Source organism: Cyrtonyx montezumae, unplaced genomic scaffold (genome assembly GCF_038088225.1).
Source record: "Cyrtonyx montezumae isolate F1298 unplaced genomic scaffold, pur_monq_1.0 scaffold_2, whole genome shotgun sequence".
Classification (NCBI taxonomy): domain Eukaryota; kingdom Metazoa; phylum Chordata; class Aves; order Galliformes; family Odontophoridae; genus Cyrtonyx; species Cyrtonyx montezumae.
In genome coordinates this window covers 16,909,777-16,937,470 of record NW_027071936.1, presented here as the reverse complement: position 1 = coordinate 16,937,470, position 27,694 = coordinate 16,909,777, and the positions used below count along the sequence as shown (strand labels likewise).

Here is a 27,694-nt window from a genome sequence, read left to right as displayed (position 1 = left end):
ATGTACATCAGCTGAGGCAAGCACATACTAGGGAGAAACAATTTTGTACGAAGAATTTGAAGTTGAATTCCCACATTTTTCAGCTGTTGCAATTAAGTGTTTTCAGCACATCTCCATACTGCAGATTGAGAAATGCCTGTCAGAAGGTCAGCTGACCCCTTCCAGCTCCCAAGATCATGCTAGAAGGTTGACTGATCTGCAAGATAAAGATGAACTGAAGCTTGGGCAAGAATACCCACATCCCAGAAAAATATGGAAAAAGAGAAGTAGAATCAACACAGGTAACAGTCACTGTTAAGGAAAAAAAAAACAAAACCAGGAAGAATGGATGTACAGATCCTCGACAAAAAGAAATGACAACAAACCCCAAACACTAGGGAAGCTCAACCTTCCTAACAACTCCATGGAAAAAAAAAAAAGGAAGCTTGAAGAATTTTTCTCTGCATTGTGAACGGCACTGACTTTAAAATTCAATGCCTGAAACCACCATTTACTATAGATTTCCTTTCATCTTGCTATCAGATGCCAAGGGGAAAATCAGGAACTAAAAACGTGAGCTTCAACAGCACAATCACTCTCTTAAGAATTTAAATGGCTTTACAATATAAGCTTTTGTGTACCCAGCCTCAAAATTCTGCCTTTCATTTTCTTTGAGAGATTTCTTTTGTATTGGAAGTCAAAGGAATATCACCCTTTACAGAGGGTTTTTCTTTTTCTTTTTGATTTTTCTATGAACTACTAAATTTTGCAGTCTTTCCTTGGAATTAGAAAAGTTACAGGATGAACTCTAAGTATGAAGAGAAAAGAAAAAAAAAGAAATTGAAGTACAGAAAAGTATCAACATTAGAACTGCTTTTCTCTTCAAGATTCTAATTCCTAAATTCATATGTTCTTATCCAGGTTCTTCTGGAATCTTGCTCAGGCACAGGCCTAGTTAAATCAGTCTAAAGTACAAAAAGACACAAGTAGTTGCACATTGGTAAGTCTATTGAATCAGTCAATTGCACTGGATTCCCCTACATCCCAAAGCAGAAGGACTAGAAAGATTTTCTTTTCTTGAGCCAAATCAATCAACAGTAGTATTCTTGAACTCAATCAAATAAAAGCTCAGTTGTTATCACAAACATCGTTTCAGTATTCGTTTTAAAAAGGGAGGATTGAGAAATGTCAGAAATGCTGAAGAAAATCCAGATACTGCATAAAGTGCTGCTACTGAGAGAAGTTAGTATCAGGTTGAAGTCTTCCCTCGGCAGCGATGAAACTGAGGATTGCACTGTCTAAATGTCAGAAAACGCAACACCACAGATTTGAGAGATTATCTGACAGTCCAGCAAATAAGCATATGCATGATTTTCACTACAGTAAGTCAGTTCTGCTTAGTATGTGTTAACCCATAAAGGTTATGAAATAAAACAGATATATGAAGTTTGTGTTTCATAGAAAGTATTCTGCATCTACACAGCATCAGTTGGGGGATATCAGAGTGATGAATTAATATTCTGTGTTTAGGTGCCTTACTCACTTCCCAAACGACATGGCACAACACATTCTGAGGCTCATTAAGTTTCCAGCCATTCCTAAAAAGCAACAGGTGCTTGGAAAACACTTCTTCAGCATGTCACGGACAGCTTCATCACTGTCTTGGAAATAACTGACTGCACTTGTGTTTCCTCCATGGCACTAACCAACAACGTGGAGAGAGAGAAAAAGAACAGGAAGAACTCCCAAAACATCCGCACAGACATAGTGATCAAGTCTAGAAAAATAATTAATAACAGCCCTGCTGCATACTCTGAATTCTGATGTGATATTTGGATGTCCATCCAGTACTGCAATCCATTTGCATCCTAATGTCATGTTAAACCAAGCTCTAATGGCTTTCTGGGAATATACACTGATTAATTAATTGAAATGGCATTATAAGAAACTGAAACTTTCCAGTGATTAATATTTATTAATCCTTTAAGTAGTCTGGGTATGCATTCAAGAATACTAGACTGGATGCCTTGGGAATTCTCTTCAACCATGAAGAAAGATGAGATGCAGCTGGAAAGATATGAATCTCTTCTTGCCATGGCAATCATGTTTTCACAGGCTGCTTTAGCATCTGTAACGAGTGCTACATAAGTGCAAGGTTACTTAAAGTATTTTATAGTACAGTCTGCCACTGCAGAGAGTTTCATTCACAAGAAGACAAATCTGTAGGTCAATGGATAGATTAGAGGAGACTTCAATTCCTTACATGGATAGCTGTAGGATAAATAACTAAGACCAAAAGAACTACACCAAAGAGTTTCCTGTGTGTAGAATAAGCCTGGGTCTCAATTTTGTCTTCTCTACCTAAAAGAAGCAATTGAGAAATTCTTTGAAAATTGGGTGACGTGGAGTCTTCTCAATTTCTTCTCATATGCTTTGAAGAAAGTCTGTTTGTATTGGACTGTCAATATCCTACAATTCCACAGCTGTTTAGAACATGAAATCTCTGTAAAGACGATCCCGAGACAGCTAGTTTATTCATTCAAAATCACTTGTGTGTTTTGAGATCCTCTATATCAAGTGGAAATGAACACTTGCTATTTATTTACCTAATTTCCAGAATACTTGGCTGGGGAACAGGCTTAAGCTAAATCTGCAGAACTAGAAGAATTAACATATTTCAGATGCACTTGCCACTGAGGGCTAACAGTTCAAAACTGCTTAAGCAGAAAACAGATAGAATATGTTAATCTGTAGAGCATCTCAGGAAGACACAAATCTTTGAGAATACTCTGTAGCTCCAATTACTGTGGACAGAGAAAGATCAAAAAGTGCAGTGAGAATTCTAATTCTTTTTAACAGCAAAGGATTTCATCAGAACCTTTTGTAGAAGACTTCAGAGTATTTGACTTTTCACTCCACTTTTTGCCTTTCAGGTGGATTTGGAAGCCACCCTCTGAGCCATTTTTACCACCAACAGAGAAAGCGTAACAGAAATAACATTCCAGATCAGAGATTTAATCATTTTAAATTTCCATGCTGAGATATAAATGGAATTGTATAGTTTGCATTAACGTGGAATCCACACAGACCAGCCATGACCCCAGCTGGCTTTGGTGAGTGCTCCGCTCCCAGGATGCTGGCACTGTCCTCCAGCTGAGCTACCTCCTTGCTTACTAGTAAAGCAAACAGACCATGGATTTCTGTTGAAGATGCTTTTGAAAATACACAACTTAGCTATACGATTTTTACCGGTTGATGTACGGTTCATTCTTGCAGAAAAAGAATGACCGCCCTGGGAACTATATTTTCAGGAATGACAATATACAAACTTTAATATGAACTTTCAATTATTCCCATAATTCACTAGAAACACAGAAAAGACATTATGCTTGAATGTTGTGGCAATTCACAAGTCCCTTGAGAAAACCACTGTAAATATTGCATTCCATAAGATAGATACCAAATCCTATCGAAACAGACAGAAGTTTGGCCTTTGGCTTATCCCTCTTTTTATTGGAAAAGCGATATAAATCATCTCCTGAGGTATGCACAGGCCCATGCTGGAATGCAAACAAAAAGTTTCAAAGCAATTTTGTCCTCTAAAAGGAGGATCTTTGCCACAAAGGAGGAGCAGCCAATCTAACAAGCACTCCCTCAGGATATGCAAATCCGCTCAGTCTGTGCAGCATTGTACAATTACAGCTCAAACTGCCTAAGAGTCTGCAAGTCCCAGTGCAACCACTTATGCCAGAGCTAAACCAACCACATGTCTTTTGTATCAACTTACCTACAGATCCCAGACAAACCGGAAGCCAGGAGCTAAACCAGGTATTAGGCCAGGGGCTGTAGCTAACACTGAATAGAATCTTATTAAAACATTTTGACTTGTCTGTGGAAATCACTTCTGCATAATGGAGCAGAGAGTATTTCTGTTGACGGAGCCAGTTCTCTGCAGGCTCTGTATAATGAATGCAGTTTGCTGGCTGAAGACATGGTAAGGTATGTAAGACTATTGCTACTGGAAAGTAGCCATCAAAATGGCTACAAACAGAAACCAAGTAAAATTTTGTCCAATCACAATGTCCCAATTGACAAAACTCTTTCATTATTAGGAAATATAAAATACTACTAATATTAGATGCTTTTAAGCAGTAGAATCTTTATTTCCTAGATAAGGGAATGGTTTGCTTCACATTTTAGTGTAAGATATACTGCTTCATCACTTAAACCAATTTCCCATGCAAAACCTTCCTGTGTTATTTAGAGACAATCTCAATATCAGAGACTCAGATGCAGTATGACCACAGTAAGATGACTTTAGTCACATCCTTGCAGTCCCTCCCCACTTTGCAGTGCCCCCCGTCGAGTACCACGGAAACTACAGTTTATTTACCTTTATCCCAGGGAGTCCAGGAAGCCCAGGAAGACCTGGTTCACCCTACATAGGAAAATTACATAATATTACAGACATTATTCAGTTATGGTGAGTGAACACACCTATATATTCTGCAGCAAAATGAAAGAACACATGTGACTACAAATCAGTTCAAGCGGGACTGATTTTCAAAATTAGTGATTTAAATGCAACTCTCATAATGTATTTAAGAATTTAAATATCTTCTGAGAACCTCTGATGCTGTGGTAACACCCAGGCTCAAAATCCATGTCAGAAAAACTGAGAATGAATTCTCACTATTTTTGCAACTAAAGGAGAAGAAAACAAGCGACAATGGTTCGTTTCCTGTGCTGCCATTTAAATTCCATGCTTACTGCAGATGCTTAATTCTGTTCCATTTTCAACCCCGGGATAGCTATCATGCTGCCTAACTGCCAGATTTAGCCACCATGCAATTCAGGTTTAAATTTTGCAATTCAAGCAGAACTACTTAATTACAGCCAGACCATTGTTTTTATAGATTTGTTGCATTATTTCAGCGCTTGGTATTTGTCTATGAATATACATGGTGTCACAAAGGCTAGTGGGAATATAACCTTCTATTGCTTTACCCAGAAATATCTTGCTTATTTAAAATTGTAATAAAGTGACAGCATTGTAATAAAGCACAGCATTTACAAAGGTAAAGTGGTAATGAGAATTGGGAATACATTTATTTAGAAGAAAACTTGATATTAGTCTAAGAGAAGAAAGGCTAGAACAGCATTCTCACATGTGGCCATTTTGAGATGCCAACTAAATAGAAAGATATCATCTAGGGAAATAAAAATGATCAACAGAAAAAAAAATAATAAAACAGTAGTAACATGTGAAGAAAACATTATTTTAAAGGCTGGAGATTCTACTTTAATACACAGACGGATTCAAACCAATGCTTTGGATGTGAATATTCCCCGAATGTTCTAGAACTGGTCTGAACTCTGAAGCCAACTTTTACCTTTATAATGAGTTGAACTATATTCCAGATTTTGTACATGCTTGAGCTTTACAGAGATCCAGATTTCAGCTCTGTGGTTTGGGCTACAGATTTTGCTATTAAAATATTTTACTTGCGAATACACACACACACATATACTTACATATATCCATATATCTATACACTCACCTATAGACAGATATATACACACAAACAACCACATGTATGCATAATATAGATATTCCTCAGACTACAGTACCCAAAAACACTACTTTGAGACAATAGTATTAAACAGACTTGAAGTGCAAATAACAAAATTATATTCTGCTATAAACTGGAAAACACAATTGGGTGTCTGCAAATTGCTTTACCAAATGGAGTAATTTTTACATGTTATGGAAGGATCTGATAATAGATTTCGGTTACTCCAACATTTTAACACATCAAACTGCCTAAAAGTCCAGGAAAGAATCCACTCTTAAAATATTCACTATAAAATTAGATGAAAGAATGGAGGCTAGGATAAAATTTTCAATAGACTCCACTAGTTCCTGGTTTATTGCCTTACACTTAGTGAAGCAAGAAATGGGTTGTCAGTCTTGCAAAAGAATAATCCAGTAAGAATTCTTCACTACACTAATTCCTGACAAAATGCTAGCTCCAAAATCTCTTTCCTCTGTTGGGTTTCTCAGCTGGGCAGCTGCACACCACACTCTAACATGACCTTTTCTCATTCAACTGTGGAGCACCGTTTCACTTCTAAGCACAGCATACAAATGATCATAACTGATAAATCTATTAGTATTGCTTCAGTAGGTCACTGTTTAATCTTGGGACAGACCTAAACCCTAGAGACACAAATGTAACAAGTAGAAGGATCCAGCAAAGCCAGTTCAGATTCACAGTAATCTAAAACAATTAAGATGCCCTTTCAAGATATGTCAAAAAATGTCAAACATAATGAAACCACAGATGTTCCATTGTAGTTAGCATTGTAGATGAAAGTACTAACACTTTATTTCTTGGACTTTTCCCAATTCAAAAGATGCAAGTATGATTTATTAAAAAATGTTTTTTAAAGAAGGAGAGGCATAGGCATACTAACTTCTCATTGCACTAAGGTTGGCAGAGCAAGTTTTTCTGCTGTGATAGAACACATGACACAACAGCCTTGACAGGACGTTCAGGCACCATCACAGCTCTTTTCATGTGGGCATTATTCAGATGGGTAACTCAATATTTATGTGTTCTTGGAAAATGGATAAGGAATAACTGGAAGAAGAGTAAAATATAAGGAGAAAAGGAAGATACAGGGGGAAAAAAAAGGAATGGGGCATGAGGGAAAAGAGAGGTGATGCAGAGACATGAGTTTGTTTGGACAAAGGTCCCCGCAGCTCCTGGTGGGGTAAATGAGCCCCTGCTGAGCAGAGGCAGAGTGGCATCAGTGAGACACCTGGTTGGAGGAAGAACTCCGAACAAGCACATTACGGGAGCTGCTGGCCCTGGCTGGGGACAGGGAGGTGGGACGCTGGGAGCTTGTGAGGTGATGTGGAAAGAATGCATTAAGATCACTTTGGTGCAAACAACAAGCTGACACTAGAGAAAGTCTGAGCCATGTTCTTCTCACTTATCTATATTACGTAAATGAGATCAAACCAGAGTGCCCAGAGACTGAGATCCTGCAGGAGCCTGCTGATAAATCACTGCTGCTTTTACTTCCATGGCAGTCAGCTAATGAGAGAATGAATCTCAACAGGCTCTGAAGTGCATTTACTAGTCTATTGCCCCAGCAAAGCTCACAGCGGAGAATGCACATGCTGAATGATTCCACAGATTAGATAGCTTTAAGCTACTATGATTACTTTCTCTAATTAAAACTGTATTTTACTAAAGAACCACATTTGCTACTGTAATAGTCTTCGATTAGTCTGTTATAACTGATGGTAACTAAAATTTCTCAGACAAAAAGACTCAACTTCTCATTTTATATTTATGTGTGTTTCGGGATTTTGCTTTGTCATCTGAAGGTATTGAGTATTAGAGAACAGTAGTAACACCATTCACTACATAGAATTATAGTTCTTGGCTGGTGGGCTGGAATATCTGTGCGCTCAACCTTCTGCTGAGCTCTTCTCCACCTTGAGAGCAGTAGAAAATTTTCAATGTCATAAGATGCAAGAATGATGCTGAAGGCTCCAGGGAGAAACAAATATTGCAGAGCAAAAATGTGGTACCCTCATTGTCTCTTCTCTTTACCCTTATACCAGGTTTCCCAGCAGGACCTACCTCCTACTGTCCCAAAATGCAGCTGAAGGCAAAGCATTCACTGTTTGAAGTACTATGGATTCAAAAGGGAAATTACCGAGCTTCACAGGGCCTCACGCAGCACAGAGCGATTACAGCTCCTGCTGGATCTTTACTTGCAAAAGCGTCATCATCTATGCAGCAACCAGGAGAATTTCTTCCCCAAGATAAAAGAATGGAGCAGCATTATACAACCTCTGTCCTTCCAAACACATTGCACCTCTCTGACAGTTTGATTCCCCTTCCAAGTACGTGGGGAATGGATTCTAGTCAACATTTATTTTCTTCCTAATTAGATGTAATAATGTATAACAGGCTGAAGGTTAACATTCAGTCAAACATGCAAAGTTAACTTGGAATCATCCAAGTAGCAGAGCCATTTGTTGTTAGTTTCACCAGCTGCAACTGGGTAAGCTTTCAATGCAAGAAGTGCTCAAAGCATCAAATGCTAGTAGAGGTGTGTTATTCTGATACTTTTCACGCTAATTAGTGTTATAATTCCTCTGCTTTTTAAAATAAAAAATAATCATACACCATATTGTACAAGCTGCTACATAGCACTGCACTGAGCTCACCCTAGCATAAAAGCAGTTTAACATAAAAGGACTTATCACAAATCTGACAGCAAAGAAAAAAAAAAACGAAAGCATTTCCAACTAATACCTTTTGTCCAGGCCGTCCAGATTCACCAGGTTCACCCTAAAAAAAAAGAAAGACATGATACCCATTAAAAGGAATTAAAATATGGTTGGGGCAGATCATAAAATTAAAGGTACATGAAACACCTGCAACACAACAAAGCAACACATATTAACCACCCCTTTTTCTCCCAGTACAACTGCTTTAAACACTTAATTACCTTAATTCCTGCAGCAGATGAGCCAGGGTCACCCTGATAGAAAATCCACAAGAAATAATCATACTTATTACATATACAGTTTTAAGGAAACAAATACAGCAAAATGTGCGATTATAGCACGATGATGTAGCAAAAAAGATATTTAGCAAGACTACCTACTCTCTGTGATGCTACATAGGAAATTATCTATCAGAATTAAACGATTCAGAAAATAAAACTTTATTTTCAAGAAAATTCAGAGGGAGTTAGTTTCAAACAGTATAATAAGTAACCTCAAACTTTACAACTAATAATGCAGATGCAATAATTGCTGATTTTGTAAAAATGAACTTCAAAAAAGCTGGACATAGTTTGGCATCTCTAAATTGCTGGCATACATTAAAAATCATTTACTGCAATTTACAAAGAGAATGAGTGATCTTTTTGACCTGGTTCTACAGATCTCAACAGACAGCCTTTTGTGCAAATGACAGTGGACCTTGGAAAAAAACAAAACTGTGACCTTTGAATTTATCACCATCAGGACAGGTTGTAGCTCAATTTCCACAACATTTAAGCATATTTAAATGGGTAAGTAAATGCAGCTAAGTGCTGTACATGATGGGATGAGGCAGCTACAGTAATTTATGTATTTGGGAAAGCTCTCTATTCTGACGACACATCATGCATTAGAAAAGAGTGTCTTTTTGTCTGCTTGGTTGATGGGACTAGATAGGCAGTGATATGCACATGTTCACAGAACTGGTGAGTGAGCCGGTAGGGAAGCTTTCAGCTCCCAGTTTATCTTGTGTTATTATAACAGAACCCTTAAAACTCTTGAATTCTCAATTTGCAGCATTTTTTTTTCTCCTTAAGGGCCAGATAAATATAGAGAAAACCAAACTAACAACAACAACAAAAAAAAGCTAGTTAAAATACAGGCCACCAAAGATGGCTAGAGAGCTTATATTTGAAGAACTGTCTCAGTATTTATTACTCAAAATAAATTTGGATTATTCATTGAAAATAACAAGTTGCTACATGACAGTAACAGGAAACCCTGCAAGAGCCTGTTAGCAATTGCCACAGGTAGTACAAGAGCCAACAGTGTTATCCACTTAGAAGATGTTTAAGCAGAGTACTCATTTCTGGTGGTTCAGTGAAACTGGAGCAAGCATTCTGTGAATGCTGGAGTTTAAGAGTTGGTTTGGGTTTTTTTATTATTTTTTAATAGTCCAATAAAATTAAACGGCACCAAATAACATGCTCACTTTGTTCTGAAGAACAGAAACAGAATTTTCTCCCCACAGTTGCTGCAGCTTTCTCACATGTGAGTTAAAAACAAATAGTCAGTTTTATGAAGGGTTGATTCATGTCTGGAAACCTGAGCTGCCTCTTCTTGATAGATGTGCATGCGTGATACTGCTGATATCCCTTACAAGCATGTACAACTGCAAACCTTCAAGGACTTTTTATAGCTATAAAGTGGCAAAGCAACTGGTAAGAGACATTCACAAGTTAAACATTTTAAAGGATAATGATTGATATGGAGAGATAAGAGCATAAAGTATTTATAATCCACCTTCAAAAAAGAATGAAAATTAATATGAGATTAAAAGATAAAAATATGGCATAGCACGTTCTCAGCTCTCTGATGAGTCAGTTTCTGCACACAGAAGGAGAATACTTGGTACTTTCCAGAGGTTAAGTCTAAGAACTTAAGTCTGAAAGTTATACTGCCTTCAGAGTAGGCCAACTAAGTAAGAAAAAACAATTTTCTTTTTAAATCGTAGGATGAGGGGAAATGGCCACAAACAGAAGCATAAGAAGTTCTGCATAAATGTGCATGGGAACTTCACAGTGCAGTGACGGAGCACTGGCACAGGCAGCACAGAGAGGAGGTGGAGTCTCCCTCTCTGGAGGTATTTGGGACCTGCCTGGACAACCTATCTGTGCAGCCTGGGCTAGGGAGCTGCTTTGGCAGGGGGGTTGGACTGAATGATCTTTAGAGCTTGTATGGGAACTGCTGAATCACAGCCTGAACCACTGACTGGTCACCTGAGGTGAGCACCGAGTCAGCCATGGGCCCACAGGTGAAGGTGATATATCTGTGTGATTGGAGGGGGTGGAGCCTGGCTCCACCTCTCCCAATCCCCATTTAAGGGCTGACCAGCAACAGGGAAGGATCTCTTCTTGGAGATCCCTCCTATGTGGAGTCCCCTGCAAGCCTTGACATCTTGAAGGTGAGCCATCTTCTCTTTTGTATTATTTGTATCCCATCTATATAGAACTACCCAAAATATACTATCATCTATACTATTTTGTTGTGAAGTACCATCCTTGGGAGTTGTTTACCCCACAGAGCTTCCTTCCAACCCCTGCATTTCTGTGTTTTTGTGAAGTCTGTATTTCTGATAGCCACTGGGTACAGCAGTTCAGAAAGTAAAGCTAAATTTATTGAACTAATAGGAGCTCATTTCAAAACCAAGTCTGAAACAGTTGTCACCAGATCTCCCTCATCAAACAAAATTAAAATTTAGTATTTATCTCACAGAAACATGGTTTTTTCTTTTAAAGAAATGCTTTACAATTTTATGATCTGTGAAAGAAGTGTCTTAAACATGTAGCACTATCACTTAATGTAATGGTCTCTGCATTTATTCGTACAAAATAAATGGCCTTTTTTTAAAGAGAAAAAACCAAGCAAGTAGGAGACATACATACAAATGGCTGAACATCTGGGAACTAAACCAGTACTAGCCTTATATCATCCCTGAACAACACTTCCAGCAGATTTCTTAAGATATCTTTCAAAAACAGTGCCTCAGTAAGTCTTGAACACCTCCACAGGTGTTCAGTTCACAAAAACTCTCAGTACTCATCTGGAAGTGAAGTTCTGTAAATTAACACTCTAGACATTGCAGAGGTACCCAAATACAAAGCACAGAGCATTCGTAAGAACATAAGAATAATGCATTAATAAGGCTGTCTGTGAAATTTGCTGGTCTTGATTCCATCTGCTCCTTTTAAGAAAATGAAAAAGGACAGAGTTTTCTGTGTTAACCTCCTGCCCCAATAGAAAATACCCAGAGGAAAACACAGAAGGAAGGCTTCTGAGCTACTTTGAAATCCTGAATTACAGCAGAATAGCCTGGTAAGGCCTATTGTTCAAGATGATACCAGTGAAAAAAGTACAAGCAATACAGAAAAACAAAAAACAAACAAAAAAAACCCCAAACCCATGGGGAGAAAAAAAAAAGAAAACATCAAGGCTACTTTGTGAATGTATTAAACATGGCAGTAATAGGCTTTCTTAGATTCTCTAAAAAGAATACAATTAACAACCTCTGGGCAAATTCATTCCTGATACAATGGTCATGCAGCACCATCATTGCCCTACAGTGAGGAGCAGGAAAGAACGCACTCCTTGTTAAGCAGCACGAATGTAATGTAAGGATGCAGAGTTTAATTTTAATTCCTATATAATCTGTTGAAATACACCCTAAACTTCTTACCAATGCTATCTTTCAGCAACAGTAAGGTGCAGTTCCACTGTAAGATCTGGATTTTCTTTTCCCTGGGTGTCAGATTGCCTTACGGGCAGGGAAAATGGACAACAAATAACGAAGGTCAACTAGGCCACAATTTTGCTTATTCTGTCCTAAGAATTCGTACAGCAGATGCCAGCTTGCTACTTTTAGAGCAAGGAGCTCCATGCAAGCAATGTGTATTTTCCACCCCACCTCTGAAATTTACATAAAAACTTGAGGAGTTAGGAAACATCTGTTATGAAGTTAAAAAACGTACTGAAATTTCTTCAGATAGAGGAATATAAATCTCCCAATAACCTGTTTTTCCAGGAGTTGATCCCGAACTCTTTGAAGCTCACAAAAATATTGAAAACACTATAGTCACGAAAAAAAGTTATTTCCCAATGAAAGAGGTAGAGAAGTTCTTCCCTTAAACAAGATTCCAAGCAGTCAGATGTGTGCATCTCAGATCACAGCGCAGCATGGGCATACTAATGGGTGCATGCTCACTCACAGCTGATTAAGAAGCAAAGCAAAAAGGGAAGCTCCACTATTCTTCCCAGATATGATATTAACTTCCCATTTAGTTGCTACAGAATTATGTCTTATCAATATTCTCATATTTTTATAGAAATCATATTATTAAATTTTGTACAAATTATTAAGATGACTTCACTGGCATACCTTGTCTAAGCAACTAAGTAAGGTTCCTGAGATTTTAATCTAGGCTAATATCATGACTACAGAGCAAGTATTATTTAAATGAACTTTGGGAATACAAAAACTCAACTATTCTTAAACCTAATGACTATTTTAATACCTTATTTTAAAATACACCACACAATAACTTTAAGTTCTTGAATACAGCTTCCAATTGATAGAGCCCAAGAGATTTGCATGCATAGCTTTCTAGCATTTTGATCAATCTGGCAAACATCTTGTACTACACTCTGATTTGAGTTGGTTGTGCAATTAAACATAAGAGATAAGAATGTTTTTATGCTTCTGTTCAAGTATAGTCACTGAAATTAATGCTTTTAGAAGCATATGAGTTCCAAATTGGTGGTAAGAAGTCATATGCAACCTCTACTGGAAAACATACACAAAGAATTCAGAAGATTACGTGGCTGGAGAAGAACCTTCTTCTTGTACTACACAGGCTTTCTTTGTATATATAAAACACAATTAAAAACTCAAGTTCAACTTTGATCTCTTCTGCAGAAATACGGTATGAATCTCAAATAAGATAAAGCAAACCAAAAACTTAAATAAAATAATATTTTGATGACTCCAGCTACTTCTACACATAGGCATTTTGTACAAATGAGCTAACAAGGCATTAAGTGATGTCATTGTTGATATAATCTGGTAAAAACTTCTAAAAAAAATTATCTTCAACTCTCCCTGGTTATTTGGAAAGAAATTAGCTATCACGATGCCATATTGGGTTAGTCCCTCTCTTTGCAGAAAGAGAGAATGGGAAATGTGAACAGCTAGGATATACCAGAATAACTCACAGTACATAGAGGCAGGTCATGACCAAACATTCAGTACAATGCGTATTTTAGTTGAGGAGTGATGATTAGAGAATGATGCTGATGCACCCTGTACTGCAGCTGTTACATAAAGTCAGGAATTTTATGCTTAATTGAACAATGACATCTTTCTGCTGTTTATAATAATGAACTCAGTCCAATTGTTCTACATTTTTTACAAGAAAGTTTAAAGTGCATTTTTTGTTTATTTTCATTATCTGGTTAGACTGTGAGCACATCTACAGCACGTCTTCCCCTCTATCGGTAGTGTTACCTTTTCTCCTGTGTCACCCTTTGGTCCACTTTCTCCAGCATCACCCTGGAATGAAAATACTTATTTTTAAAAATGATTTTATGGAAACAGCGTACAAAGAGGAGTCAGCATTCAAACATTACTGGCAAGTTGTTTTTATTAACCAGGTAGCCAATGTCTCTACTACATTGTCAGTAACTGTGGTTTTTACAGTAGCTTCATCCATCGCCTTAATAGAGTCTTTAATATAAACCCTCAAAGGTATATAAACTCTCAGATAACTATCATCCTGTTGGTATAGTCTACCAGCACATATTTCTTGTCCAGTGAAATTCACCTAAGCATATCTAACCAAGTTCAGGTAAGTTATCCAATTCCAATACTTTGCATTGGATTCTCAAGTGATGTATGATATGAACTGTTTGAATTTGAAGTACCTCTATGCACGATTCACAAACCAGAAAAACTTCACTAACTTCAGTCCTCCAGATAGACACTGAAATGGCTACATAAATTTGATGTGTTGTATATTATTAACAAAAGTGATATTCAGGCAACACTCCTTTATGCCTGAGCAGACTTCCCCATTTTAAGAAGGAACTTCTTAAAGAAACGCTTCAGAAGTTTCATCTATAGAAATATATAATTGCTCTTTTTATTAATTCAGCTGTATAATAAGACCAGAGTATGCCAAAAAGTCTGTTACAGACAAGGACCAAAAATGTCTGTGAGACTTGAGTGCAAGAAATATATAAAATGCCAAAAGTATTGATAAATACTGACTCTAAATATGCCAAAACCGATTTTGTAGGTCTTGGTCAGATAACCAGTAATCATATTGAAATAACAACATTAATTCAGCACCTTTCATATTGCTTTGAAAAGCTCAATGTATTGAAAAATCCTCTCAGAAGACTTATAGCAGAGACCATTTTGTATAGCATGGTCACTAACACAAGGGTAACTAGCCAACAATCCAGGAAGCCTTTAATTAAGGGCTTGATGAAACATGGGGACGTGCAACAGTAACTGCTAGGAATGTCATTCTGAGCCTGACATGATAAAACACATATAGGTCATTTACAACTACATTTTTTAAGATAAAGACAATGAATGATTATTAAAATCACGATGTTTCACCTTAACAGAAATCCAGCATAGGTTAGAATTTATTGTTATACACTTTTCATGCTTGAAAACAAAGGATTATTGGAGTTCTACTGAAAATACTATTTTAACAAAAAAGAATGATTTCATGAAAAGAGATTCCTAGTGATGTATTCTACAAGTAGGGTACAAGCATTCAAGATTTCCCTGGATAATGATGCACCTTCGAATACATGAACTGCCTTTCGAAAGTATGCTTGCAGCTGGTAATACATAGGATTTACACAGATCTGGAAATGAAATTCAACAGCAGCTGAACATTGAAGCTGCATGAGCAAATTGAACCTGAATGCAAGCAGCTTACTTTTCAAAAAGCATGGCTCAGTTTATTCACAGGAGATGAGTCTGTATGAAGATTCCTGCTCAAAATAAGGCTTATGGCATTTCTCAGGTTGCCCTTGCAGAGATGCAGAGGCCTAATTTGCACTCAGTGTTTACTCTCACATGAGTGCTCCCCTACTGGTATCTTAATATGAAAGGGCAGAATTACACTGTGTTTTGCACCATGAAGCTCATCTTGTATCTGTGTGACTGTGTAACATCTAGAGTTTGTGTAATTACCACTGTTAGCAATTTTTTGACTCTCTGCAGGTAACAGAGTATCAAAACCAAACTTATTTATTCACTCTTTTTCTGATATGAATATCAGATACAATTAGGTGAAGGGCTCCTCAATTCTGCAGAAATTAAGGTGTGAGCACAACTCTCCATGAGTAACCCTGCTGCAACTGGGATTATTTTACATCCGTAAAAGTAGCACAATGGCTCTTGAGTTGTAGGTTATGGCTGCATTTTTATTTATTAATTTATTTTTTTAAACTCAGAATCAGTACACTGGCAGCTCTCTAAAACAGAACAACAACAAAGGAAGTGGAATAAGGCTTACCTTTTCTCCTCTCTCTCCAGGGTCACCCTGATTAAAGCAAGTGGAGCAGAGAAGCCATAAGTTATTAATATGAGTAGAAATCCAACTATTATTTTTGTCACAATTGATGACACTTATTCAACTGATAAAAATCTAATACTGAAATCCTCAATCAGCAATAATTAATAAATCTAATAGAACTCAATAGACAATATATTTTCAATATAGTTTTAAAACATCAGTTATTTGTATGTAGAATTATGTTTCAATTCAAAGTTTTCTTCTTGTTTTGTTCTATATTGAACCTTGATGAGTAGGTGTATGTCTTTGCAGGGTGGCCTTCTGGGACAGAGGAGACTCTTGCTTTCAGTTCTCCTTATTTTGGAATAAAAAATTTACAGGCTGAATGTGAGGTGAAAGCCATATGACTCTAGGTTTGGAAGGCTCTATGGGAGAAGCAGAAAGCCTTAATACCAAAAATAAATTCATAACCAATTCAGAACAAAGAGCCTTTACTGCTTTTAATATTCTCTAAACAAAAAGATGGCTTATAGACATTAATTATAACTTGCTTGAGAAACTAGCTCAATGGCAAATGTACTCAGGCATGCCGAGCATGACCCTGACAACTCATCTCTGTGGTTCTGGCTCAGAAATGCACTCTGCCTCATCTTTGCCCCTTCTGGCAGTCGCTAGGCAACTCAAAGATTACAATTGTGCATATGAACTAAGCATTAAGTGCCACAGTTTGGCTTCTTCTGTATATGAAATAAGAAAGGGTTATGCTCCCAAATGGTGTGTTTTCATCCCTGATGGACAAGCAGTCAGACAATAAATGTAAAGAGCCTGCCCTGTGTGTCTGTCAGCAGCAGTGTGATGCGCAGAATCAGCTGAGGAGCACATGTGCACCAAAGACACGCTCACAGCTGATGGGATTAGAATTCAGCATTACCCATTCCAAGAGGCCCACTGATCACATCACCGTTCAGCTTTCTTTTAAATAAAATTATAGGCTTTATGTTTTATTCCACTTGTTCAATATAAAAATAGCAGGGAAAAAAACACATTTAGGGATAAAATAAATGCAAAGAAACACTCTGATGCATCAAATGTGGGTCCAGACGTGTTCCAAGCATGGTTTGTTGCTAACTTTCATAATAGCAGGATCAGTGCTCAAGTCTCAACCCTGACATTCATCAAAATGTTGACCACAGTAGCTCTTGAAAAGAAGCCTGAAACACATTGTAAGGAGCATAAACAATGCCCTTCTGAAAAGGTCCCCAAATTCCCAAACACTTGCAAGCATATTATATTCACTTGGCAATGGATGCGTATGCGTCAGTGCTACTGACTGGAATTATATATGTGCAGCAGAAGATAATGCTGCTTTATAGTGCAATGTATAAAGCCTCTGACAGCGCTGATCACTGAAGAGAGCAGATCACTAAAAGCCAGTCAGAATATAAACACTGCTTGGAAAGAGCAACTGTAATCTATACACACTCACGTACCATGTGCTTTTGTTTGTAATTCATGTCCAGTACTAACCTTAAGCCCCGCTGCTCCCTTCTCCCCCGCTATGCCAGGTAAACCAGGTTCTCCCTAAGAACACAGAAAATAAAAGATGCAGTTAACAAAGACGTGGTGAAATACATATTAGCATCATTTCACTGCCTCATACTAAGTGGACTAAATCTAATTTAAGCTCCTGTATAGATAAGAAATAATTCTACAGAAGGTGTTTTAAATTTGCATGTGTGAAACTGAACAGAAAACAGAACTGAGACTTACGATTCTGAAAAGCTGCTCAATTTACTTAAAAGCAATCTTTCCAGCAATAGCATTACTTCTCTCCTCTCTACAACTTAGAAATACTGCAAGAAAGACTTATCTTAAGTAACTTTGACATTTCTGCTTCTGGTCTCCTAAAGAAGACAGACAGTGATGAAAAATGAAAAGGGTTCATTCCAGAAGCTTGTCAGTTTTACACACTCCAGTACCACTAGCTAAAAATTAGATTTAAAAGACTTAAAAAACTTTAGCGTAACATTATTTTTTTCATTTTTTTGGAAAAAAAAAAAAAAAAAAACTAAGTAAGAAACTCAAAAACAAACAAACAAAAAACCAAACCAAACCAACCAAACAAACAAACAAAAATAACAGGCATTACTTGAGAGACAGTGAATCCTAGAACCACCATGGTTGGAAAAGACTACAAGATCCAGTCCAACCATCCACCTATCACCAACAGTTCTCACTAAACCATTGTGTTTCTCAACACAGTGTCTAAACACAATACATCAAGTGGATAGACATTATTGATTAGCAGCTAGGGTTGATGGCTGAGTAAAACCTTTTGTGGAAGTATGCCTCAGTTTCACAAGAAATATTCTTAAGTAATCCTTACATACGCTAATGCATTTCACTTTAGGGGTGGTAAAGCATGTTAAAGCAGCATCCAAAACAGAAAAAGCCTTCAAATAAGTTCCACAATAATCCTTTTTTGCTTCATAAATGTAAAAAAATGCTTAAAAGTTCAATAGAATAGCTAGCACAGTAATGAAATGAGAAATAATAATTTAGAAATTCAATGGATAATTTATATTGAATTCAAACTCAGTAGACAGGATGAACTAACTCTCTGCTCTAAGTTACACAGGAATTAAGATAAAAGCTTGTTCCAAAAGCAGCAGACTTATTACAATCCTCCAAAAAAAAGCCTTCCACTAAGATCTTTTCATGACTTATAAAGTCACATTTGAATCATAGATACATAAACTCAATTCTCCAGGAAGGTTCTGTTCTAGTTTTAAATTAAAGGACGTAAAAAACCTTACTGTCACCAACTATGGGACTATTTCAAAATACAGAACAAAACTGTTGAGGTTCACGTAAAACTCCAGTGAGCTATTCTTCATGCCAAAGTGTTAGGTGCTATTAGACTCACAGGGAATTACAAAGCTATTTGAGTCAGCCCTTTTTCAAGGCTCCTTTTGTATTGTATAGCTTGAAGGTTGATATAGTAGCACAGGCATTTGATATATGAGCGGTCGGGATTTGAAGCTGTTGGAGATTAGGTATAAGAGTCCTAAGGGGATTGACCTAAAAGACACTTGGAGAAAACTGCCAGTTGACAAAATGAAGCAGAATGTACTGATGGATATACACTTGTTTCTCCTCATCCCACACCCCAAACAAGTTTGTTTCTGCCTCCTTCAATTTAAAACAGCTGCAGCTGGGTGACACATTAAGGGGCTTTAATCAGTAATCAAAGGGTCAAAGTCCCAAGCTTGCACTTTCTTACCATGTTTACATATCAAGTAATGCATGCAGAGAACTACTAATATGACAAAAAAAAAAAAAAAAAGAAGAAAAGAGATTAAAAACTGGACAAACAGATTGTCTTACTTTCTCAGGACAAAAAAGAAAAAGAATAGTAAATGAAAACCTCTGGCTATTCTGTCCATATAGTAAATCACAATTTCTACCAACTATCCTGCCCATACGTGACTTTCCTCTGGCCATCAAACTATGCTTCTATCGCTGTAAGTACTAACCAGAGGCATTATCACATCAGGTATTAGCTCTGGGAAGGGGAAAAACTGAAGGGAAACCCACCAGGAAAGCACAGAGATGACCTTGCATCTCTGTGCTTTTGAAGTCATTATCCTCATTTCTAAAGTCCTGAAGCACAGAGGGACAGTATAAAACCACAGTTTCCCTTTCACTGCTTTAGAATCTGATTTTATTATCTGTACAAGCAGGAAGCAGTAAGATGAAACATAACTTTACAGCATATAACCTATTCTATGTACTACCCCTGGAAAACTCCTGTTTACCAGGAGTAAAATATGAAGCCAGATTTAAGTATCCTATTAAAGCCTAAAATAAAAAAAAATTAAAAAATAAAAAATAATTCAAAATAATAAAAAAACAATAAAGCAGTAAAACAAAAGCCAAAAACAATCAACAAGTAACAAAAAGCATACCCAAATGAACAGAACAAATCCCAGAGAGACTTCCCCTCACCTAGGAAATTCTGAAAGTGGTCACAAAGTGAAACAGCAGCAAACATTTTGGAGGACAGTAGATTGATAGTTCTCCTGCTGTACACTAAAACACAGTGCTATTTAGGCACATTTCTTCTACAAAGATGGAATCTTAGTATTTGCCATGAAAATAAGTTAAAATATTTCTGTTAAGAAGTATGTTTAATGACTTCATTTAATTACTTTTTTAAATTAGAACATATATTAAAAATAAAAAACGTGCATGTTTGTTTCACTCCCACAGGTTGGGAGATTAACTGCTGCTCTTCTGGCTAAGGACAGTTACACTGCTGTTCAAGGAGAGATGCATGGAAGGGAAAACTGGACATTCAGAAACACCACCTCATGCATCAACTGCAATTAGACTACTTTTCAACTTGGCAAGGTGTTAGAAGCTATAAAACTAGATTCTTCATCTCATATATTTGTACATTCACCAGGCCATGGTTAATGGCTTCCCAATTCATATTGCTGTCTCTCTTTAACAGCCTTGACAGGAAAGGTGTCATGCTGCAGAAACAATTACCTTCTGTATGTCATTTAGCTTCCAAATCAAGTCAGCATATTTTTTTTCTTTCCCATTTAAGGAGTGATTTTGTCTACAGCACACCTAAGTTTAGGTCATAGCTTATCTTTCCACAGTCAGGACATTCTGAAAAACAATCACTCAGGGACAGAAACTAGCATCACTAAAGCAAAGCATGTCCTAAAACAGCAATCATATATCCCCAAAAAAACCCTAATTCTCCTTTATGGCAAAGATGAAATCAGTTACTACTGGCATTAAGATGGGTTACAAATTCCATTCACTGCCTCAGCATTTTGGTGCTAATCTGACACTTCCACTGGTAGAGAATCTAGTAACACTCCGTGGTACCAGATCATCTTATCTGAATGTAATCCATCCAGATTTTACTGTAGTTGTAAAAGGAGTAAAAAACAAACAAACAAAAACCACACACCAAAACCTTCCAGATGTACAAAAATAATATCCCAAACAGGAGAATCTGCAAACGTTGCATTACAAGTGCTCCTAACTCAGCCTTTAACTTCTGTTTCATATGAGGTTGCTTTTTCTCACCTTTGAGTTATAGAACCAGTCAGAAAATGTTCCATTTTCATGATGTGACTCACTATACCAATAGACTACAAAATATTAGAAAACACTAGGAAAGCTATCTTTTCCCAATTTTAATGTAAAAATACTGTAATACTAGTAGGTAAATTTTTGTCTACTTCAGAAAAAGACACCACAGCCACTGGAAGATCTTAAGCATTTAAGTCCCCAGTTGTTCTCTGTGACCACCTGAAGTTATTTAGATTCAGTTTGATGAATTCAGAAATAGTCTCAGAATGGCAGAAATAAAGATTTCCAGCAAATGTGCTATTGTTCTTTCACTCACCCCAAAACCTGCAGCTAAACTCAAAATGATTGTGAATGCTCCCGTAATGTATTTCATGACAAGAGAGACTTAGAAAGACTTAGAAAAACACTATCACATCAGCAAACTATGGTGACAAGGCATGAGTGAAAAAGTTATGAAGGGAGGTACCATCAACTATTCAGGATCTTTCTGATAATTTCCAGAGTAGTCTTCAGCAAAATGCCTTTGAGAACCAGAAATGTTTGGATTTTTCTTCCAATTAATAACAAGTACCAATGCAAACAAAATGCCAACATGCCAAGAAGAAAATACTCAAATCAGACACTTGGTTCAGGATTTTCAGGTAGTTCAAAGAGTAACTCTGGAGAGCAGAGCAGAGCATCTTGATTCAAGCCTGAGTCCACTTGTACCTGTATTACTTGTGTGACTGTATTAACACTGAAAGACTAGCTCTGCCTTTCCTGTATTGGTTTGGGTGAAACATATCCTTCGGCACCCTGCCCAATCAACTGAAACTGAATTTGATCAGTGCAGAGCACTGCTTGGGCTCAGCTGACAATTTGATAAAAAGCTGTCAATATGAACTCATAAAAATTACTTTTGACCAGTTTTGAAAATACATCACCCACTAGAGTACATATCAAAGGAGTCCAGGCTGTTGAAATCATACCTCTCCTTAATTGAGAGATCTGTGCCCTTGAGGTATATACCTCTATGTCCAGAATTAAGCAGCTAAAAATAACACGGCTGGAGGCCCTGGCTTTTCTTGTTTGTAATAGAATAACAGCCTGGAGGTTGCTGCTCTGAAATAAGTTTGGTTTTGGTGGGATGCATAACTCCATCCACACCAGCTGGTTGATATCCATCTCGCCCTGAGAAGAAAGCTTGTCAGTACTGCTATATTTTCCAGTCACTAGAATGCAATCAGTTGTAAGGATAAGGAAATACAAGAGGCCCCCAAACTAAATCCAATCTAATTTTACTCTAAAATACATAAACAAGAACAGAGGGGAAAAAAGTAGTTTCTCAGACATGTTACTGTGACTTCCATTTCAAATCAGGCTTGAATTATTTCCTTTCAACTTGCTTTTCACCCCTCTCAAAAGTAACTTAAAATTGTTTGTTTAAGAACTGGAAAGCTCTTCTGGCCCACTCACCAGCTGAAATTAAGTGGAAAGTCTTCAACAGGACTCAGCTGGCCTGCAGACCTGTCTGAGAATCTGTGAACTATATTCAGTGATATTTCCTTCCTCTGTATTTCTTTATTTGAAATAAATGTTAGTACACACATACCCTTCATTTCTCTAAAGAGATGTGGTCATACTACGTTTGAAACAAGTCCGACATAGTACAGTATGGGGAATACCAATAGGGAAATACGTATGAATTAGTGTAAGAACAAGCATGAGAAAAGCAGTAAGAAATATGCACACCCAGACTCTATGGCAACTAACAAGGAAGGGAAATTTGTTAGAGGTTTATTAAACTGCTACTGTCAATCTACTGGAAGAACTTGAAATAAAATGACCAGTCCTGATCATGATTCTGTTCTTGATACACCCTTATAAAATAATAAAAATAAGTCCTATGTAAGAAGAAAAACAGTGCACAGTTCACCCAGTGACAACACTCTTTGAAAGTCTGCAAGAATTACTAAGTGACTTCTTCCCTGATATTCTTCTCTACAAGATAAGCAGAGCATGGCAACAGTTTCTTAAATGCAGGAACAAACAGGGAATGTAAATGTCCTTGCATGACTACCAGTAATAATTCATAGAATTTGGCCTGAAATAAAAAAAAAAAAACATGTGAAACTATGACAGTAAGTTTGCTACTACGAAATCTATTAGTTAACAGTCCTGCAAAAACAGGTGGGTTGTGTAAAATTACACTTACTCTAATATTTAGAGATTGTCTAAGAAAAGTGGTTCATATGTTAAGGGATTAGAAAATCATTCTAAGTGTACTCAGATTTTATGATCTGATTTCCAGACCAATTGGTCAGACTTGTCAATTGTCTCCTATTTTCCACTATTTCAATTAAAGAAGAGAGGTGAAGAGAAAGGAAAACTGCAGACACACACGGAGATGACCTAAGCGTATTTTTCAAGTGCTTGTGGAGAGGAAAAAGTTAATTCACTGCCAGTAATCATGAGCTGAAAGATATTGAGTGATAAGATGAGGAATGCATTCACGTACAATTTTAAGCATGTGTTTAGCAGTCTACCTTTTAAACTAAGAAGAAAAAAATATTAACATGGATCTTTGTGTACCACACATGCTGTTGTTGAGCAGAACAAGTTCACTGACTAAAAGGCTTCCAACACAGTAAGACTTTTGTAAAGCTTTCTAACCATGTATCTTCTTAAAAGGAGATGCAACGCACATTCAAGTTGAGTTCTACTGTTCTACAAATCAGCATGAATCTCTCTGAGTAAAGCCAGGAGTGCCAGACAGTACTGGCCAACCTTAATGTATATAGACTCCTAAAAAGACTGTACACAGATGTCTGACACTAAAATTACTACTCTGGCTGTCATTCAAAAATATTTTGTATGAAACACTGCACTAAGAATCCGTTTTTATTGTCCAACATGGAAAAATGGACCTTTTTGTAGCAAAATATTAGCCTGGGAATCCTAGGCTGCACTAAACTTAGTAATACTAACTTCAGATAAATATTTCTTCAGCTTAGCTTTATTTCCACCATATTAAAGCTAATGGAACTTATTTTTTAAGAGAGACATCAACTCAACTTTCTATCTGCTTAGTATTTTATGAAAACAATACATTTTATATGTAATGCTTATAAATCAAAATCAGCCACCAGTTGTAAAACACCCGAATCTGATTAGATTTTGAACTTCTGTCCAGTTTTTTTGTGCTGATATCTAGATTTAGTTTAGCAATTCATTAATTTTCTTCTTAAAATTAAGAAGTAGTCCATCTACACTAAATAATTACATTATAAAATATATATTAATTATTACTCTAAGTGGTGACAGTTTTAGATACCATATATAGAATAAAATAAACATAAAAACATAAAAATGGTTTTTTTTTGTTTTTGCTGTTGTTGTTTTTAAATGCAATTTAAAATTGGTAAACAGCAGTTAAAAGTGTGTGAATTTTCACTTTAGGAAGACAATTTCAGATTTTTTTCCTTACCCAATAAACATGACTGCAATCGAGTTATGTGGTCTCCATACAACAAATGTACAACCACCTAATACATTTCAAAAAACTCAAATCCAAGTCTTCCCAAACTATACTTTAATAACTAGATGAGCTTTTCATATCTGGCACATCTGAGTTACTTCACTGACATCCACTTCTCTGCTCATACGAGTGAAGATTTCTGGATAGATATTTTGTGACGATACATTAAACACTGATAAAACATGAATCACCACTTCTATTCAATGTGTTTACAACTACGCAGTCCACACTTCTCTCATTGTTCTGCACGTACAAAGCAAATCATGCTGTAAATCATGGCCCTGCATTCATATTTTGGTCACAATGATTACTCAAACTGTTTACATCAATACCATCTGTGTTTGCACCTACTTTCTATCATTCATGTTAGAATAAAATGGAGTTACACGATAACAAGGACTTTAATTTGTTTCGTAACATTTTTTATAATTAACTGTGTTATATATACCTAGTTCAAACTTTTTTAATGTCACTGTTCACATTAGTCATAATGTTTAAAGTATAAACACTGAAAAATAATATATTCATAGCATAATTATCATCACCATAGTGAAATTACTCAAAATTACACCACTTCCTCTTAGCACTGTTAAAATGCAGGTTGTATATTACATTATTAGAAGCTTACTGCTAGGAAAGTGCAATTTAAATTGAATTATTTAAAAAATCTTACTGCCTTTTTCTTGAGGGCTCTTGGGGAGGAGGGCAAGAGAAGGGATTGTGTGAGGACTGCTCCAAAAGTAATACCTTCTACTTTTTTTTTTTTTTGGCCCATGTCATCAGTGATGGATGTTGGTGGATGGCAGCACAGGTTGAACCTTCCCACCAATATTCCATTCCATTTTGTTGCTATGTGACAGATGGCAGCAGAAGGGCAGAGTGATGGAATGGTGTCTGACATGGAAGAGTGTATGAAGCAAAGATGCATCACTGAATTTCTCCATGCAGAAAAAAGGTACCCACCAACATTCACTGATGTTTGCTGAGCATTTGTGAAGATCAGACAGTGGATGTGAGCACAGTGAGGCAATAGGTAGTGCATTTCAGTGGCAGTGACATGCAAGACAAGTTCTACTAGTGTAGATTTTTATGAGTGCAGCATGCAGGTTCTTGTTCATTGCTGGCAAAAATGCATAGCTAACGATGGTGACTATGCTGAAAAATAGTGTTTTGTAGCTGAGAATTTGCTCTATCAAATAGTGTTGTTGTGCATTTTGTATTTGCCATAGTTTCCTCAGAGGCATTACTTTCTGAGTGCCCTATGTATAATACGGTCTTTTTACGCTACCACTGATTATTTCTCAGATACAGTGAACAAATTATAGTATCATTTTCCTCTTGGTATTCCCTGCAAGTGCTTTTCAAGTTTACTATTAATGATAGTACTTATGAGAATAACGGATAATACTGTTTGCAGTCAGGGAGGGATATTATTAAAAAAGTTCACCAGAGAGCTTTACCAACAAATCTTAGCAGTGCTATGAAAGAGCCCTGCTGCTTCTTATGGAGCACTGTCCTGAACAAAGAGTCAGCTTGATGAAATGTAACACTGACTTGACTGAGCTAACTTCTCCCAGTTGCACTCAAGTCTATTTATTTTTTAATAACTTCTCTGCAGTTTCATCCCCAACTTCAATTTTGTATTATCCTATACCTGACTTTCCAGCCTCATTTTTCTCTACTTTAGGCTTTTATTAACAATGGGTTGCCACTGTATAAATACATGAACATAAGATTTGCATCATGGAACTGAGTTAATAGAAATAAAACCAAAACAAGCTGTAGAAAACAATGTAGTTTATAAGTATACTGAATAATTAAGTTATACTGTGATTCTGTGATACACCGCATAGATGAGACTTTTGGACTAACTATGTTCATCGACTGTTTTTCTGAAAGCAGAAAAAACAACTTCAGGGCACAAATCAGATTTTATAGTCTTTTGAAATTAGAACATTAGATGTTCTTCCTCAAATTGCTCATGTAAATGAGCTTTAATAAGTGACACAAATAACTGCAGTGTTGACAAAGTCAAGTGAACTCACCGTTTGTCCATCTTTCCCAGGAACACCGGGCACTCCAACAGAACCCTGGTGGGAAACAGACAACAGTGTTAATCAAATTAAACAGCTCGTGAAAACTTTCACTTCTTATACAGTACTTAAAAAAGGATGGTGAATGCCTGCATGTTCTAACTGCAATAGAATATTCAAATACTAATTTCAATTCAAGTTGAGCTCTCTTTACAATTGACTGCTTAAATTAATCATAAATGTTCTTATGTTTTACGTTCTTATACTATGATGTACGATTTAGTATTGTCCCACTGTATTGCCTCTTTCAGAAAGAAGTCTCAAGTTGATGGAAAATTTGTTGTGAATGATTCCTAAAACATGTAAGAATTAAAATGCAATTCCATTTGGTACCCTGGATACATTCTGAGTTTGTTCCTATACAGTCTAACATTTCACCTGAACAAAATCATTCATACTTCAAGTGCTTTCAAGCATCTGAAATGGAGGGAATGCTTCAAGCCCAATGACTGGCAGGGTCTATCTGTCTTAAAGCTTTTAAAGGATAATCTGCAATAGTTCAGCCTGACAGTGCAGGTTACCAACATCCTTTTAAACTGCATCAATAATACTGCAATTAGAATTTAAAAAAACAACAAAACACAGACCAAGCACAAGGAGTAGAGAAAGGAGCAGCAACTGATAAAGTAGGAGAAATATTTTTACAAGTTCTTGCACCACTTTTGTATGATGTACAATGTTATTTGTTTGAAGAATCTTGCCTGACTGTTGCTACAGATGTCCAGTGAAAATCTCAGGCATAAGGAAAGGAGCTCACACTACACTGTCCTCTTTTTCTGTAACAGTTGCTCAGCAAAAAATCTGACAGTATATTTTTTATTTTTCATTAATAAACGTCTGAACAAGTTACAAAAGTGTGATAGCTATTTGAAAGGCTGGTAATGTAAAAGATTAGCCAGGGCACTGGGAAAGGCAGAGGCTGTGTCAATAGTGAGATGTGCAGTTTCTCAGCACCCGTGAAACAAATGGGTATCCCTGTGAAGCCCAGTGGGCCCTGAAACCCAAGAATCGGTGTGCAGCATTTTTCCTTCTATTTACACTGGTCAGAGGCTTTACTAGAAGCAGTTTAGTCAATGGACACCTATACCCAAAGCGAATGCAGCCC

The 27,694-nt window shown here is 36.8% G+C and overlaps 1 protein-coding gene across 1 annotated transcript in view; it reads right to left on the bottom strand.

The window, feature by feature from the left end:
• Positions 1 to 27,694, bottom strand: part of COL25A1 (collagen type XXV alpha 1 chain) — a 284,645-nt gene that overhangs the window by 40,533 nt on the left and 216,418 nt on the right. The window contains exons 12-18 of the mRNA XM_065736495.1: positions 26,542 to 26,586; positions 17,392 to 17,445; positions 15,865 to 15,891; positions 13,833 to 13,877; positions 8,515 to 8,547; positions 8,319 to 8,354; positions 4,373 to 4,417 (exon numbers count right to left, since the gene is read on the bottom strand). Of these exons, the coding sequence (XP_065592567.1) occupies positions 4,373 to 4,417; positions 8,319 to 8,354; positions 8,515 to 8,547; positions 13,833 to 13,877; positions 15,865 to 15,891; positions 17,392 to 17,445; positions 26,542 to 26,586 (285 nt within the window). The remainder of the gene's footprint in view (positions 1 to 4,372; positions 4,418 to 8,318; positions 8,355 to 8,514; positions 8,548 to 13,832; positions 13,878 to 15,864; positions 15,892 to 17,391; positions 17,446 to 26,541; positions 26,587 to 27,694) is intronic.